This window comes from Giraffa tippelskirchi, chromosome 2, assembly GCF_054371585.1.
Source record: "Giraffa tippelskirchi isolate mGirTip1 chromosome 2, T2T-mGirTip1v1.2.pri, whole genome shotgun sequence".
NCBI classification, from domain to species: Eukaryota; Metazoa; Chordata; class Mammalia; order Artiodactyla; family Giraffidae; genus Giraffa; species Giraffa tippelskirchi.
The window spans coordinates 67,678,891-67,693,138 of NC_137276.1; the positions used below are offsets into that span (position 1 = coordinate 67,678,891).

At 36.8% G+C, this 14,248-nt stretch overlaps 1 protein-coding gene across 2 annotated transcripts in view; it reads right to left on the reverse strand.

Annotated features, from left to right (window-relative positions):
* Nucleotides 1-14,248, reverse strand: part of TET1 (tet methylcytosine dioxygenase 1) — a 129,682-nt gene that overhangs the window by 73,517 nt on the left and 41,917 nt on the right. The window contains exons 1-2 of one of the 2 annotated variants that reach the window (XM_081568777.1): nt 13,680-13,975; nt 13,406-13,459 (exon numbers count right to left, since the gene is read on the reverse strand). Coding sequence is in view for 1 of the 2 variants with exons in the window: in XM_081568768.1 (XP_081424894.1) it covers nt 13,406-13,459 (54 nt within the window). In the remaining variant the exon portion in view is untranslated. Of the gene's footprint in view, nt 1-13,405; nt 13,460-13,679; nt 13,976-14,248 lie in introns of those variants that run through there. The other variant, XM_081568768.1, reaches the window with a different exon arrangement.

The window sequence follows — 14,248 nt, forward strand, 5'->3', positions numbered from 1 at the left end:
AAAAGGGTAATTTAGGAGAAACCTGGCAGATGCCACCTTAACCAAGAGATCAATGTTAAGAACACAGTAATGGAACAAACTGACATCATGTGCTTCCAGATGTGATTCACTGAAAAACACAGGAAAAAAAAGAACTTTGCTGGTGTTCCACTGGTTAAGAATCTGCCTTCCATGCTGATGTATGGCAAAAATCAACACAACATTGTAAAGCAATTATGCTCCAATTAAAAATAAATAAATTAAAAAAAAAAAGAATCTGCCTTCCAATGCAGGGAATGCAGGTTTGAGCCTGAGCCCATATATGTACCACAATGAAGGCCCAGCACAGACAAAAACAAAACGAAAACAACCAACAACAACAATAAAAACCAAAACACCACTAACTCACTTCTGTGGCATTCTTTTAAAAATGCATAATCTGAATCTAATCATGAGCGAACATCAGTTCAGTTCAGTTCAGTCACTCAGTCGTGTCCGACTCTTTGCGACCGCATGGACTGCAGTACACCAGGTTTCCCTGTTCATCACCAACTCCCGGAGCTTACTCAAACTCACATCCATTGAGTCGGTGATGCCATCCAACCATCTCATCCTCTGTCGTCCCCTTCTCCTCCCACCTTCACTCTTTCCCAGCATCAGGGTCTTTTCCAATGAGTTAGTTCATTGCATCAAGTGGCCAAAGTAATGGAGTTTCAGCTTCAGGATCAGTCCTTCCAATGAATATTCAGGACTGATTTCCTTTAGGATGGACTGGTTGGATCTCCTTGCTGTCCAAGGGACTCTCAAGAGTCTTCTCCAACACCACAGTTCAAAAGCATTAATTCTTCGGCACTCAGCTTTCTTTATAGTCCAGCTCTCACATCCATACATGACTATTGGAAAAAAACAAAACTTTAACTAGATGGACCTTTGTTGGCAAAGTGATGTCTCTGCTTTGTGATATGCTGTCTAGCTTTGTCATCACTTTTCTTCCAAGGAGCAAGCGTCTTTTAATCTCATGGCTGCAGTCACCATCTGCAGTGATTTTGGAGCCCCCAAAAATAAAGTCTCTTTCACAGTTTCCATTGATTCCCCATCTATTTGCTATGAAGTGATAGGATCAGATGCCATGATCTTAGTTCTCTGAATGTTGAGCTTTAAGCCAACTTTTTGACTCTCCTCTTTCACTTTCATCAAGAGGCTCTTTAGTTCATCTTCACTTTCTGCCATAAGTGTGGTATCATCCGAATAGCTGAGGTTATTGATATTTCTCCCAGCAATCTTGATTCCAGCTTGTGCTTCATTCAGCCCAGAATTTTACATGACATACTCTGCATATAAGTTACATAAGCAGGGTGACAATATACAGCCTTGACGTACTCCTTTCCTGATCTGGAACCAATCAGTTGTTCCATGTCCAATTCTAACTGTTGCTTCTTGACCTGCATGCAGATTTCTCAGGAGGCAAGTCAGATTGTCTGGTATGCCCATCTCTTTAAGAGTTTTCCACAGTTTGTTGTGATCTACAGTCAAAGGCTTTGGCATAGTCAACAAAGCAGAAGTAGAAGTTTTTCTGGAACTCTCTTGCTTTTTCGATGATCCAACAGATGTTGGCAATTTGATGTCTGGTTCCTCTGCCTTTTCTAAATACAGCTTGAACTTCTGGAAGTTCACAGTTCACTTACTGTTGAAGCCTGGTCTGGAGAATTTTGAGCATTACTTTGCTAGCGTGTGAGATGAGTGCAACTGTGCAGTAGTTTGAGCATTCTTTTACATTGCCTTTCTTTGGGATTGGAATGAAAACGGACCTTTTCCAGTCCTGTGGCCACTGCTGAGTTTTCCAAACTTGTTGGTATATTGAGTGCAGCACTTTCACAGTATAATCTTTTAGCTCCACTGGAATTCCATCACCTCCACTAGCTTTGTTTGTAGTGTTGCTTCCTAAGGCCCACTTGACTTCACATTCCAGGATGTGTGGCTCTAGCTAAGTGATCACACCATCATGGTTATCTCAGTCATGAAGATCTTTTTGGTATAGTTCTGTGTATTCTTGTCACCTCTTCTTAATATCTTCTGCTTCTGTTAGGTCCATACCATTTCTGTTCTTTATTGTACCCATCTTTGCATGAGATGTTTGCTTAGTATCTCTAATTTTCTTGAAGAGCTCTCTAGGCTTTCCCATTATATTGTTTTCCTCTATTTCTTTGTATTGCTCACTGAGGAAGGCTTTCTTATCTCTCCTTACTATTCTTTGGAACTCTGCATTCAAATGGGTATATCTTTCCTTTTCTCCTTTGCCTTTCTCTTCTCTTCTTTTCACAGCTAATTTTAAGGCTTTCTCAGACAACCAGTTTGCCTTTTTGCATGTCTTTTTCTTGGGGATGGTCTTGATCACTGCCTCCTGTACAATGTCATGAACCTCTGTCCATAGTTCTTCAGGCACTCTGTCTATCAGATCTAATCCCTTGAATCTATTTGTCACTTCCACTGTATAATCATAAGGGCTTTGATTTAGGTCATATCTGAATGGTCTAGTGGTTTTCCTACTTTCTTTAATTTAAGTGAATTCGGCTATTGCCAAATAAGGAGTTCATGATCTGAGCCACAGTCAGCTCCCAGTCTTGTTTTTGCTGACTATGTACAGCTTCTCCATCTTTGGCTGCAAAGAATATAATCAATCTGATTTTGGTGTTGACCATCTGGTGATGTCTATGTGTAGGATCTTCTCTTGTGTTGTTGGAAGAGGATGTTTGCTATGACCAATGCATTCTCTTGGCAAAACTGTATTAGCCTTTGCCCTGCTTCATTCTGTACTCCAAGGCCAAATTTGCCTGTTACTCCAGGTATTTCTTGACTTCCTACTTTTGCACTTCCGTCCCCTATAATGAAAAGACATCTTTTGGGGGGTGTTAGTTCTAAAAGGTCTTGTAGGTCTTCATAGAACTTTTCAACTTCTACTTCTTCAGCATTACTGGTCAGAGCAGAAACTTGGATTACTGTGATATTGAATAGTTTGCCTTGGAAATGAACAGAGATCATTCTGTTGTTTTTGAGATTGCATCCAAGTACTGCATTTGAGCAAACATCAAGTAAACCCAAATTAAGGGGCATTCTAACTGAGGTATACTCTTTGAAAATATCAGACTGACAAGACTAAAGAGACAGAACAACTGAATGTAATTCATAATCTGAAATTATCTTTTGATATGCACTACATTAAGGACAGACAGTGAATTTTGATCAGCAGATGGTAATAGTATTGTATCAATGTTAATTCCCAATTTTGATCATTGTACTAAAGCTATGCAAGAAGAGGTCCTTGTTTATAAGAAATACACACTTTAGTATTTAGGGTAAAGAGACCTTACATGTGAAATTACTCTCAAATAATTCAAGAGGGAAAATCTACATGAGAAGACATAAAGCAAATAAGATAAAATGTTAACATGAGTAAACTAGGTGAATAGTATATGAGAATACTTTATAGTATTCTTACAGCTTTCTGTTGTTTGAAATTATGTCAAGGTATTTTTTAAATTTTAATGAAGCTAACAAGAATGAGGTAGGAAGATGAGATGCTTTCTCATTTTGGCATTGAGCATATTACATGGTTTGACCAACAAATACTACTGAACTTTCTTCATTGAAAATCAAAATAGAAAATACATTGTTTAGATTGTCTTTTATTCCGGCCATGGACACCACATAAGTTAGTCTTGACAGACAATTTTTCACTAGAAATTATACTGAGCAGAAGTTAGACTGTCCCTTATGTAACTATGGTATGTCATGATGCACAGTATCTTAGAAAATGTGGCCCAGGTAACTCAGCTTTCTGATGGTTCCAATTTGTTTTAATGAAGTGATCAAATATCAGAGGCTTTAAATAAACCCTGGATAGCTAGATTAAACTTCTGATGAAATGTTCTAACCTACACTGCAGCTATATTATACTATCCATTAAGTGAGACATAAACTAGATTTCAAATGTGTAGAGTGACAAAAATCATTGTTTTGAAATAGCTTCCTTTTATTTTAATCTGCAAATAACATTCAGAGTTTTATAACTTTCATCAATACCCTGACTTCAAGCCAATAATAGTACTTTTACAAGTGCTTCCCCATGGCTCTATATATACTGCCACTTCATTTTTTTTTTTCATGTCTTTATTTCAGTGAGCCAATAATCCCTTCTCTTCCACTCCCTGCTACCACTTGGTATAGATGTGGCAAGTCAATTTAATCTCTGAGTTTAGCCAACCACATTTAATTTTCCAATCTGCTAATCTCCTCTAATTAAGAATTTAGGATCCAATCCAGGAAGCATTGGACAATCTCCAACAAAGGCCTCAATAGTTAATGTAGATTGGATAACCTATCTGAAACTTGAAATTTATTGTAATTTACCCAGATGACTTGATCTTCAAATCAAAACATTTTACAAAAATATAAAGAAAGAGAAGTAGTGTTCAAAATCACCAATGAAGAAACACACACACACACAATGGTAGGAAGTGGAGATAAAGGAGTGCAAAGAGGCGAGACAACCAAATCCAAGACATGATCTAAGATTACAGGCTGGATCAGGAGTAAACAGCTAAAAAGGATTTGGGAGGAGGGGAAGAACAATTGAGAAGATTTTTAAAGGGACAGTATCTTCTGAACCATTAAAGGTCTTCAGTATGATCAGTGTATTGTTGTTAAGGCAAGGCATGTTGCAGTATTTAGGTAAAATGTCACATGGTTCAGCAAAAAAAAGAAAGAAAGAGTACTGACGCACAATGTGTTATTCTTTCATCTTTTTTGCAGGTTCGATTTTTTCCAAATAAAATTTCAAGAATTAATCAAATTAAAAAAATATATATATATATCCTGATTTCCATAGCAATTCATTATCAATACTATCCAAGACTGACCTGATGATTTCAGAAAGTAGTTTCCCTTACATGCTTAGATGTCACTATAATAATTTCAGCAGTTCAGACCTAACTGAATAAAGTTAGGCCATAAAATGCATTAATTCAATCATTCATTAAACCAACACTTACTGAATTGTAGGTAGAAGATATTACACTAAGACTGCAGAACACAAAGTTGAATGCTGCTCTAAACTTAAGAGGTTTACAATCTAGCTTAAAAAATAATAAAAGCAACTAAAAATCTAAACACATCAATATTCTATAAAGGATTTTATTTTATATTAACAGTCATAACAAAAACAGTCATGATGTTGATAGCTATCATTTAATGAACATCCACTCTGTATGGGATAAATTTAGTAAAATTAAAATAATGTAATCTGCTAAACAATGCTGTGGATTAGTTATTGCTCCCCCTTTAAAGATAATGAAAGCAGTTCTCAGAGAGTTCAATTAACTTTTCCTCAGTCAACCACCTTCCTTTGGGTACGGCTGATACCACAAAAAAACACACAGTTTAAATTTTAAAATGAAAGGTAATCAAAAGCACTAAATAACTTATCATATCAAAATTTAAATACTCAGGGACTTCTCTGGAAGTCCAGTGGTTACATCTCCATGCTTCCAATGCAGGGAGCACAGGTTCCATCCTTAGTAGTGGAACTACTGTAGTAGAACTGTACTGTAGTAGTGGAACTAATACATCTTAGTAGTGGAACTGAGATCCCAGAAGCCAAGTGGCAAAAAATAAAAAAATAAATACTCAAGAAAATTTCAGATTTGTGTTTTCTATTATCAGAGAAGTTACATCTAAAATAACATTAGTTAAACTTATTTCAAGAAGTGGAATAAACAGTTAATAGATTCTCCTCCTTTCTAAAGTAGAATGAATACACAAGATAAGTATGAATAAAAATATTTTTCCAAAAAAAAATTATATTCAGATATTTAAGATATTTAAACTTTGTAATAATTGTGTGAGAATGTTCTCATGTGATTCTTATCTAGAAGAAATCATGCTTCAGGTACATAACTTGCAAACAACACTATAATTTATATCCTGTTTCAAGTGCTCATCCTAGTCCACATTTTTCTTTGCAGCTGAGTTTTTTTTAATTTATTTATTTTTAATTGATGGATAATTGCTTTACAGTATTGTGTTGGCTTCTGCCAAACATCAACATAAATCAATCATAAGTATATATATGTGCCCTCCCTCTTGAACCTCTCACCACCTCCCTCCCCATCCCACCCCTTTAAATTGTTACAGAACCTTCCCTGAGTCATAGGGCAAATTCCCACTGGCTGTATTACAGATGATAATGTATGTTTCCATGTTACTCTCTCCATACATCCCTCCGTCTCCCCCCACCCACACCGTGTCTATAAGTCTATTCTCTATGTTTATCTCCATTGTGCAGCTGAATTCTATAATAGAAACTAATCAACTGTGAGATTATTTTTCATACTGACGATAGTCTAGTCTTTATTATAGAATTATTGATTCTATAAAATATATACACATAAAAAAGGGGTAAGATAAATTTCATATTTTCAAGGTTTAAAGTCTTCTTTCTGATACTTCTCATTACAAAAAGCAGAAATGACATTTTCAAAAAGAAAGGAAAGGCTTTGGGGGATATAAAGAAAGTGAATACATTGGTAAAAAAAATACACATTTTCTTGAAGGCTCACTTAATATTTTTAGTAGGATAAATTATAGTTTTAGATTTAATAATAATACCACTAATTGAGAAATTTCTATGTGACCAGCTATCCTAAGCAATGTAACATGTATTAAATAATTTGCTTATGTCTGTAACAATCTTATGATCCTATGTGTATTTTTGTGTACTAAATTTAAAATTAAACAACACACAATATAATGTTTAAAATAAATAGGTTTGTTACTTAAAAATGACTAATTTCCTAAAATAAGTTTATTATTTAACATCTGGTTCTCTAAAACCATGAAAAGAACCTATGCTTTAATCAAATTCATATATCACTAAATTATAGACATAATAAAACTGTACCATCTCTTCCCTTAAAATTTTTCAAGTGCACAAAGTCCTGTTTTTAGTTCAAAAAGGAATAAAAGTTAGTATTTAAAACTATGAAGCACAAGAACAGGTTAAAGAATGACACTGTAATCTTCTTTCTCTTGAATAAGCCACTATGGTGGGCAAATCTTGCCATCACATCTTTAAAAACATATCTTTATGACACACTTTATGACATACTGAATGACATTCCATTATCAAATTAATCACAACTTGAAGATGATTTCAGACACTAGTAAGGTTTTAGCAAAATTTTAACTAACAGTTCCTATTTTGGCACTTTTTACCTATCTGTTGAGATGATATTCTAGCCAATACATGGAGAGCTACACAGTAAAGAATGCAGACATCAGAAAACAGTATGAATCTAGCACTATCAAAACACAAACACATTATCAGATGAACATAAGGATTCAAGACACAAAGCATATGTTCTTTTCTGAGCTCAGAAAAATTCAACAGACTTTTTTTGTAGCCTGAATGAAATTTTCTTCAAGCCTATTTACCCTACTTGGCTTCTATTCACTCTCATTCTGTTTGGGATCATTCCTAGAAATTACAAAATGGACATGAGTCTTGAATCACTGGAAATGTTCATGTTCCAGTGATAAATGAATGATTTGACTGTGTGTGAGCTGGCTTAGTGAGAATTCAGCCCTGAAATCAGTCTCATCATTCTTGGGCAAAATGCTATGTTACAATTTCTGGATATGCAAACCAGAAGCCCCATGTGTGCTTTTGAGCGTGTGAATAAACATTGATGAATGAGCACACGTCTTTGATAGTTTTTGCCAGCACATGACATAAGGAGGAAAATAAGGACCATGTGTTGTTGAATCATAAAAGCTACATTCTTAAGTTTCATATGATCACCTTATATGCTAAGATTATCTTCTTCCAATATATATGTTTGTGGGGTTTTCTTTTGTTGTTGTTTTTAAAGCTGATATCCCTTTGTGGATACTCTTACCACTCACTCTGAATTTTCTCCCTGTGATGGTCTGTTATATTCAGACGTCTGGGATTCCTTACCTGGGACTATGTAAGACTATCATAGGACTTCCCAGTGGTCTAGTAGTTAGAATTCTGAGCTTCAACTGCACAGGGTAAGGGTTCAGTTCCCCGGTCAGAGAACTAAGATTTCACATGCCATGTGGTGTGGCCAAAAGATTTAAAACAAAAACAAAACACAAAAAAACTATCACTATGCCTCCCCCTGCCCCCAGTAACCATCAAGATCATTATAGGATGTCACTAAAATTTGCAGCATGTTGCTGCTATAAGTCATGGAAAGTTACTTTATAACTAGGCTTAAGAAAAGTTTATCACTTTACCAACGATTTAACCAACTGAAACAAAGTTGTAGATAAGTGTGCAGAGACAAATCTTTAGTAACCCTGTTATCTTTCATTTCTAGTAGCTTAATGAGTTTTTAAGATAAACAAGGTAACTCAATTGTATCTAATTTGGTACTTTTGAACCCTCCCTAGTGTATGTAACAATTTACAAATGAAGGAAATAGTTTTCAAAGGTACCAAGTAAATTTCCCTAGGGGGTGTTTTGCTCTATTTTGGAAATTTTTTTGGTTTGTTTTTTTCCCTCAAAGTATATACCACAATTGGTAATTTATTAATTTGTCTTTTTTTTTTTTTTTTGCTCTCAATCTCCTTGAGGGCAGAGATCACTTTAGACTTAGACACCATTGTAGCCCAGCATTTAGTGTGGGCTAAAAAAGTATTGACTGAATGTTAATAATACTGTTTTTCAAGAAAGAAGACTCATTGAGAATTAACTGTGTGCCAGGCAATGATGGTACTAAATATTTTGAATATCACTGTCATGTAAATCAAGATCACATATGAAACGTGATTCATTTATGATTTGATTCTCCTTTTAAAACATGTTTCAAAAAGACTAATCAGTATAGCTACATGTCATTATCTTGTCCTTCTCTTAGTGAGAAGTGTCTTATTTCCCCTCATTCCATACCCCCCTACCCCCCCAACCACTTCTTTTATCAGCATCATCAAGGAAGGAAGGAAACAGTGAAGAGCAGGGCTGCCAGCACAGTAGCGGGCAGGAAGATCACTTAGCTTTCTTTTTTTTCTTCTTTTCTAAATCATTTGTAGACAATTTCCTGGTTTAATATCCCCTGATATTTCTTTGTATTTGTTCAAAATATAATACTTTGATGGTATTTTGTAACCAAATAGCTAGAAAATGTTTCTTACCAGTCAAGAAATTACAGAATGTATAAATGCAGTTCACTCTCAGGGATACCCACACTTTTTATGCTGACATGATTTTAGATTTTCAGATAAGTTGCAAAAATAGTATAGAGTTCTTATATAAACTTTACCCAAACCTGTCAGTGTTACTTCCTTACATAATCATGGTTCTCTTTTGACCCTACCATACTGTCCCTGTGGTCATTTAGTGATGCTGAATATGTTTTGTTTGTCCCTTCAGGTCCCCACTCCATCTTCTACACCCTCTTATATGACACAGGAGGCTGACCAAGATATATCTCATTAGTAGGCTCCCTTTCTCCTTTTGGGTTCTGGTTGGGATAAACCAATGAAAGCAGTAAGAAACTGGAGGGCAGAGTATTTATTTCCATACCCACCTCCCCATGACTTTCTTGCTGAAGAAAGATCCCATTACCATAGGCCACACAATAGAATAGTCCTGTTCTATTTAGAGACAGCTATTCTACCTGACTTTCTGCTCCCAAGCCCTTATCCCTTCAGGCCTAGGAGTGGCAATGTGTCTGCTGTCCTTAGACCTAGGACACTTTGTCATCCCTAGATTTTTTCTGAATCCTGCCCTAACTCTTTAAAAAAAAAAAAATCCCTTTCTTAAATTCTCCCCAATATTTCCAACTGTGCAATCTGATTTTCTCCAGAGACAATGACTGACAACCTAACCAAAGTGATGTTACCTTGAATTGACTTTCTCTAAGGGTATATATCCTTCTATCCCAAAACATAAAGTAATGATTATTTACATAAAGGTTTCTGCCAAGAAGAGTTCCAAACCATGCCACTCATAAGTACACATTCATGAAACACAGCCTGAAATCATCTCATACATTTACCTTTCTCAAGAATCAAGTGAACAATTAAAGCACAGCTAATAAGCTATCATATATAAAAGTAACTCCAGTGAGTTAAGGCTGAAATGTGGCCCTCCAGTACCAGTAGGGAAGGAGTTTGTGCTGAGCACCCCAACCTCACCCCCCAGTCATTTGATACCCATTCTGGCCATGAGAGTATTTTGGACAGAAACTGTGCTTTCAGCTAGAGGAAAATGCTCTCTTTAGTCAGGAATGTAAGACCACTATTTATAATTCTAAATATTGGATTATAACAGCATGAATACAGATTACCAATTCAAATAGATTGTTTAAAGATGAGAGGTGTGAGATGCAACAGGCAATTTTAACCCATAACTGGATTCAGAATTTAGTTAGCAGGTTCACCGTAGGATGAGACAATCTTCCTGGTTTCCTTAGTCAGACTCTTCATTTATCCAACTACTTCCTAATAGATTATGAGGATGAAAATCAGTCAGGATATTTATAGGTAGCAGCCACCCTGACCAAGAACAAGGGACTGCAGAGATGTGAAGACTCTAGAGGCCAGAGTCCAAGGAAGAAGAGTAGAACTCAGGCATAAGGCCAAAAGCAAAACTGTAACCTGAAGACTCCCATCACTGATCCCCGAGTAGCAGCTAACTGTAATGGTAAGTCCTCACCCATAAAATCCTAAATGGAAAGTTTTACTTTTACTCCACTCTCCCTCCCAAAATGCAGATTTAGTTTTCTTAACATCTCCTTTAGTGTTACATAATATTCTACGCTTGAACTGGTCCAGTCTGGGTGCTGCTTCCAGCTGCGCTAGGAGGTCGAGGTAGGCTGGAGGCCTCAGTTGGACAGGAGGGAGCGGCAGCATCCAGGGAACAACATGTCAACTGCTAAGCAACTGACATTGGCTGCAAGACCTTCTTCACCTCCATGATGGTCCTCAGTGTATACGGGGGCTGCTTCTGCAGTGTCCAAGCCTACCACTATTTCTAGTGGCACAGCTCCCAGCGCCAGGCCGCAGAAGAACAGAATACCTTGGGAGCCCTGTAGAATGGGCTGGCTTTTTACCTTGAGCAGAGAGGCCCAAGGCCTGCTGTGGAAAGACTGCACCTGCAATCATTTCTGAGTCCAGTGGACCAGGGCCTTAAAGGCTTTCGAACTCTGCTGGGAAAAAGTGTCATGTTTTCTCTGGTACATCCAATTTGGAGAGGCTATCAAATCAAAACAGGAATGGGAGGGTGAGGCACACTTACAGACATTAAAAAATTTGCCATTACAAAAAAAAAACAAACCAAAATTCTACACTTGCTCAACTGTATTTTACACATATCAAGCTGATATCTGAAAGTATCTTAGCAATTCTTCTGTGGTGCAGAGAAACAAAGCTTTCTTTGGAGAAGAACAAAAAAGTATGCCTAACAGAAAATTAAAGAAAACATTTTAAAATGTCAACATCAGAAAATCATAAATTTTTTCTTTTTAGAGCATTTCCTTATTCTTGTACAACAACTGATAACTACAGAGGAAGTGAGCAACAATTTGGTTCTGCTTGTTGTGGCACATGAATATCAGCCACGCACAGGCACTTATTTCTTTTTAAAAGTCAGAGTTCATTACCACGATTCAAAAAAGCAATACACAGTATATTTACTTCTGAAATTTATTTCAGGTAACAGGACACCCACAGACTAACAAAATAAACAGAATTCAGGAGTATTCCCAAGGCCCAGTTCTACCTCATAGCAAAGGGAGGTAATGACTTAGCTACCAGGGTTAGACCATATTAGTTTGCCCATGCAGTTTCCTTCCTTTTCTTCTATGCCCCCTTCCCACCCACCCTCAACCTGCCTCCCCACCTCACCCCCCCACACACACACAAATCTGAGAGCCATTTATAACAGCAAGACTAAAACTATTTCTCACTTGAGGATTTTAAGACAAAATACCTAAGATGGATATACCCAATACAGCAAGTGTGAAAAGAGAATAAGATATACATTTAGGGATTTTAATGATATTCCTCTAATAATTTGGGGGGGAGAAAAAATTAAAAGGAGGCAGGTGGATCAATATGCAGAAGAAAAACAGAGAAAGGTTTAATTTACCTTGAAAATAACCAGTATTCTATTTGTCTAAGCCCAGTGAGAATTTGTGCCAAGAAATTTCATTCATTTCACAGTGCCTAGCACACAACTGACTGTGTGGTAAATATTAAATAAATACTTGTTGGTTGATGAAAAATGTACATGGCAATGCTGTGTACACACAGGAAACAGAAACTTGAAGTGGTCAGACAAATTAGAGAGCAACGCAAGGTTTGGTTCTGCATGTCAATAGCATTTTCAAGGTACACAACTGAGGAAACAGATGAGAAAAAAAATGTGTCACATCCATAGTTCAAACATGTTCTTCCTCTTTGAGTGCCAACACTTTATTTGCAAAAGAAAAACTAAGATTAGGATAAGATATTTTTAATTATATATACACAATATAATTTTAAAGACCAGTGATTTTATTGCTTAATATAGCTTCTTGAATTAAAAAGGCTGCTCAAGATACTTACATTCAGAATAGCAACATACTACCTGAAACCTTTAACACATAAGCACCTATTTGCTAGACTAAAGCTAGCCTTGAACTTTTAGTAATGTATATGATTTTAAATTAACCCTGCTAAATACCAGACAAAGCTCATAACACAGACTGTTAGCTTATAACTGAATTAGGTAACTACTAAATACTCATTAGGCAAATTACAGAAAATAAAGGAAACATACTCATTCCTACAGCTTCATGAATGCCAAAATTAAAGATGATATAATGAGAAATTGGGATTAAGCAATTGTAATTTGGCTGTAAAATCTCAATGGCTTACACATTTTAAATTGAAATAAAATCGCTAAGCATCTTTTCCTTTAGAAAAATCACATATTTTAAAATAGTGTCTAATGGAAGGTCTATTAAAACTACAATGGATCATAGCTGTCAACTTTAAATAGTGTCTTTCTCCTTAAGAGCTTAAGTTTACACACTGGTGCAACACCACAAATGCAGATGCTACAAAGAGAGCTACAAAAAAAGCCACAAATTTTATTTACTACACTTTGCATATAAAGTTTTCCTTCTGCAGACTTGTGTGGAGTTGAAAATAAAGGATGCTAATATGCATATTATGTAGCATATAAAAAGAGAGAAAGAAAGAGAAAGAGAGAGAAAACACTTTAGTTGAGTGAAAATTCATTTATCTACTGAAAATCTGGGAGAACTCACATCCACTGTATTCCAAATTTACCCCTCAGTGACAGAAAAATACTATATGAAATGGAAAAAAATAAATGATTTAATCAATAGCTGATTACCTTTAAAACTTTGGGCTTCTTTTCCCTCTGGGGCCTCTTGTTTTCCTTTACAACCTAAAAAAAATCAAATTGCAAAATGAGCCTCCGTTTAAGAGAAAAAAAAAATTAGCTCCCACCCCCCCCCAAATTTTTTTGGCTATTTCTCTATAAAACTACTTATCCCATCTAAAATCATCAACATGTTTGCTAGGCAGAACCTAAAGAGCTTATGTAAAATGTATACTTTAAAAGTCACTGAAAAAAAGCCTTGCATAAAGATGAAGTAGGGAAATACCCTTTTTTCCCCTTAAAGTCTGTCTTAATTAGCCTCTGCATTCTTCACAGCGAAGCCCACGAGGTAGCCATCTTGCTTGCTTCTGCAGAGGAAGCCTCTACAGTGGAACAGTTCTGCAAACTGCTTTTTGGTATTATTATCATGGTGTTTAAAGGCAGCCCTGGCCTGCCAGCACTGTAGACGTGCTGGGCATGCCTTTTGCAAAAACAGCCCCACAAAGAGTGCAGCCAATGGCAATGCAGAGCTTAGCAACTCCAAAGTGATCTTCTCTGCCTAGCCTTCCTAGACAAAGGATCTCCTGTGCGGCTCCGCTCTCACCACAGGACACAGGCAGCCACAAGCTGCGACATGGAGTTCGCTGCAGAGGATCTGGTCGCGCCGAAATCACAGGAGGCTTCAGCAAAAACAATGCACACAAATCTCCCAGGTCTCCACCATCGGATCGATGGCGGAGTCTCCCTGATTAGTAACCTCTTGGCGGCTCCGAGGGCAGGTCTGCGCGGGGGGGTTAGGGGGTGGGGTGCATGGCCCTGCCTCCAATATACAGGAGATATAACTGAGCTGAGGGG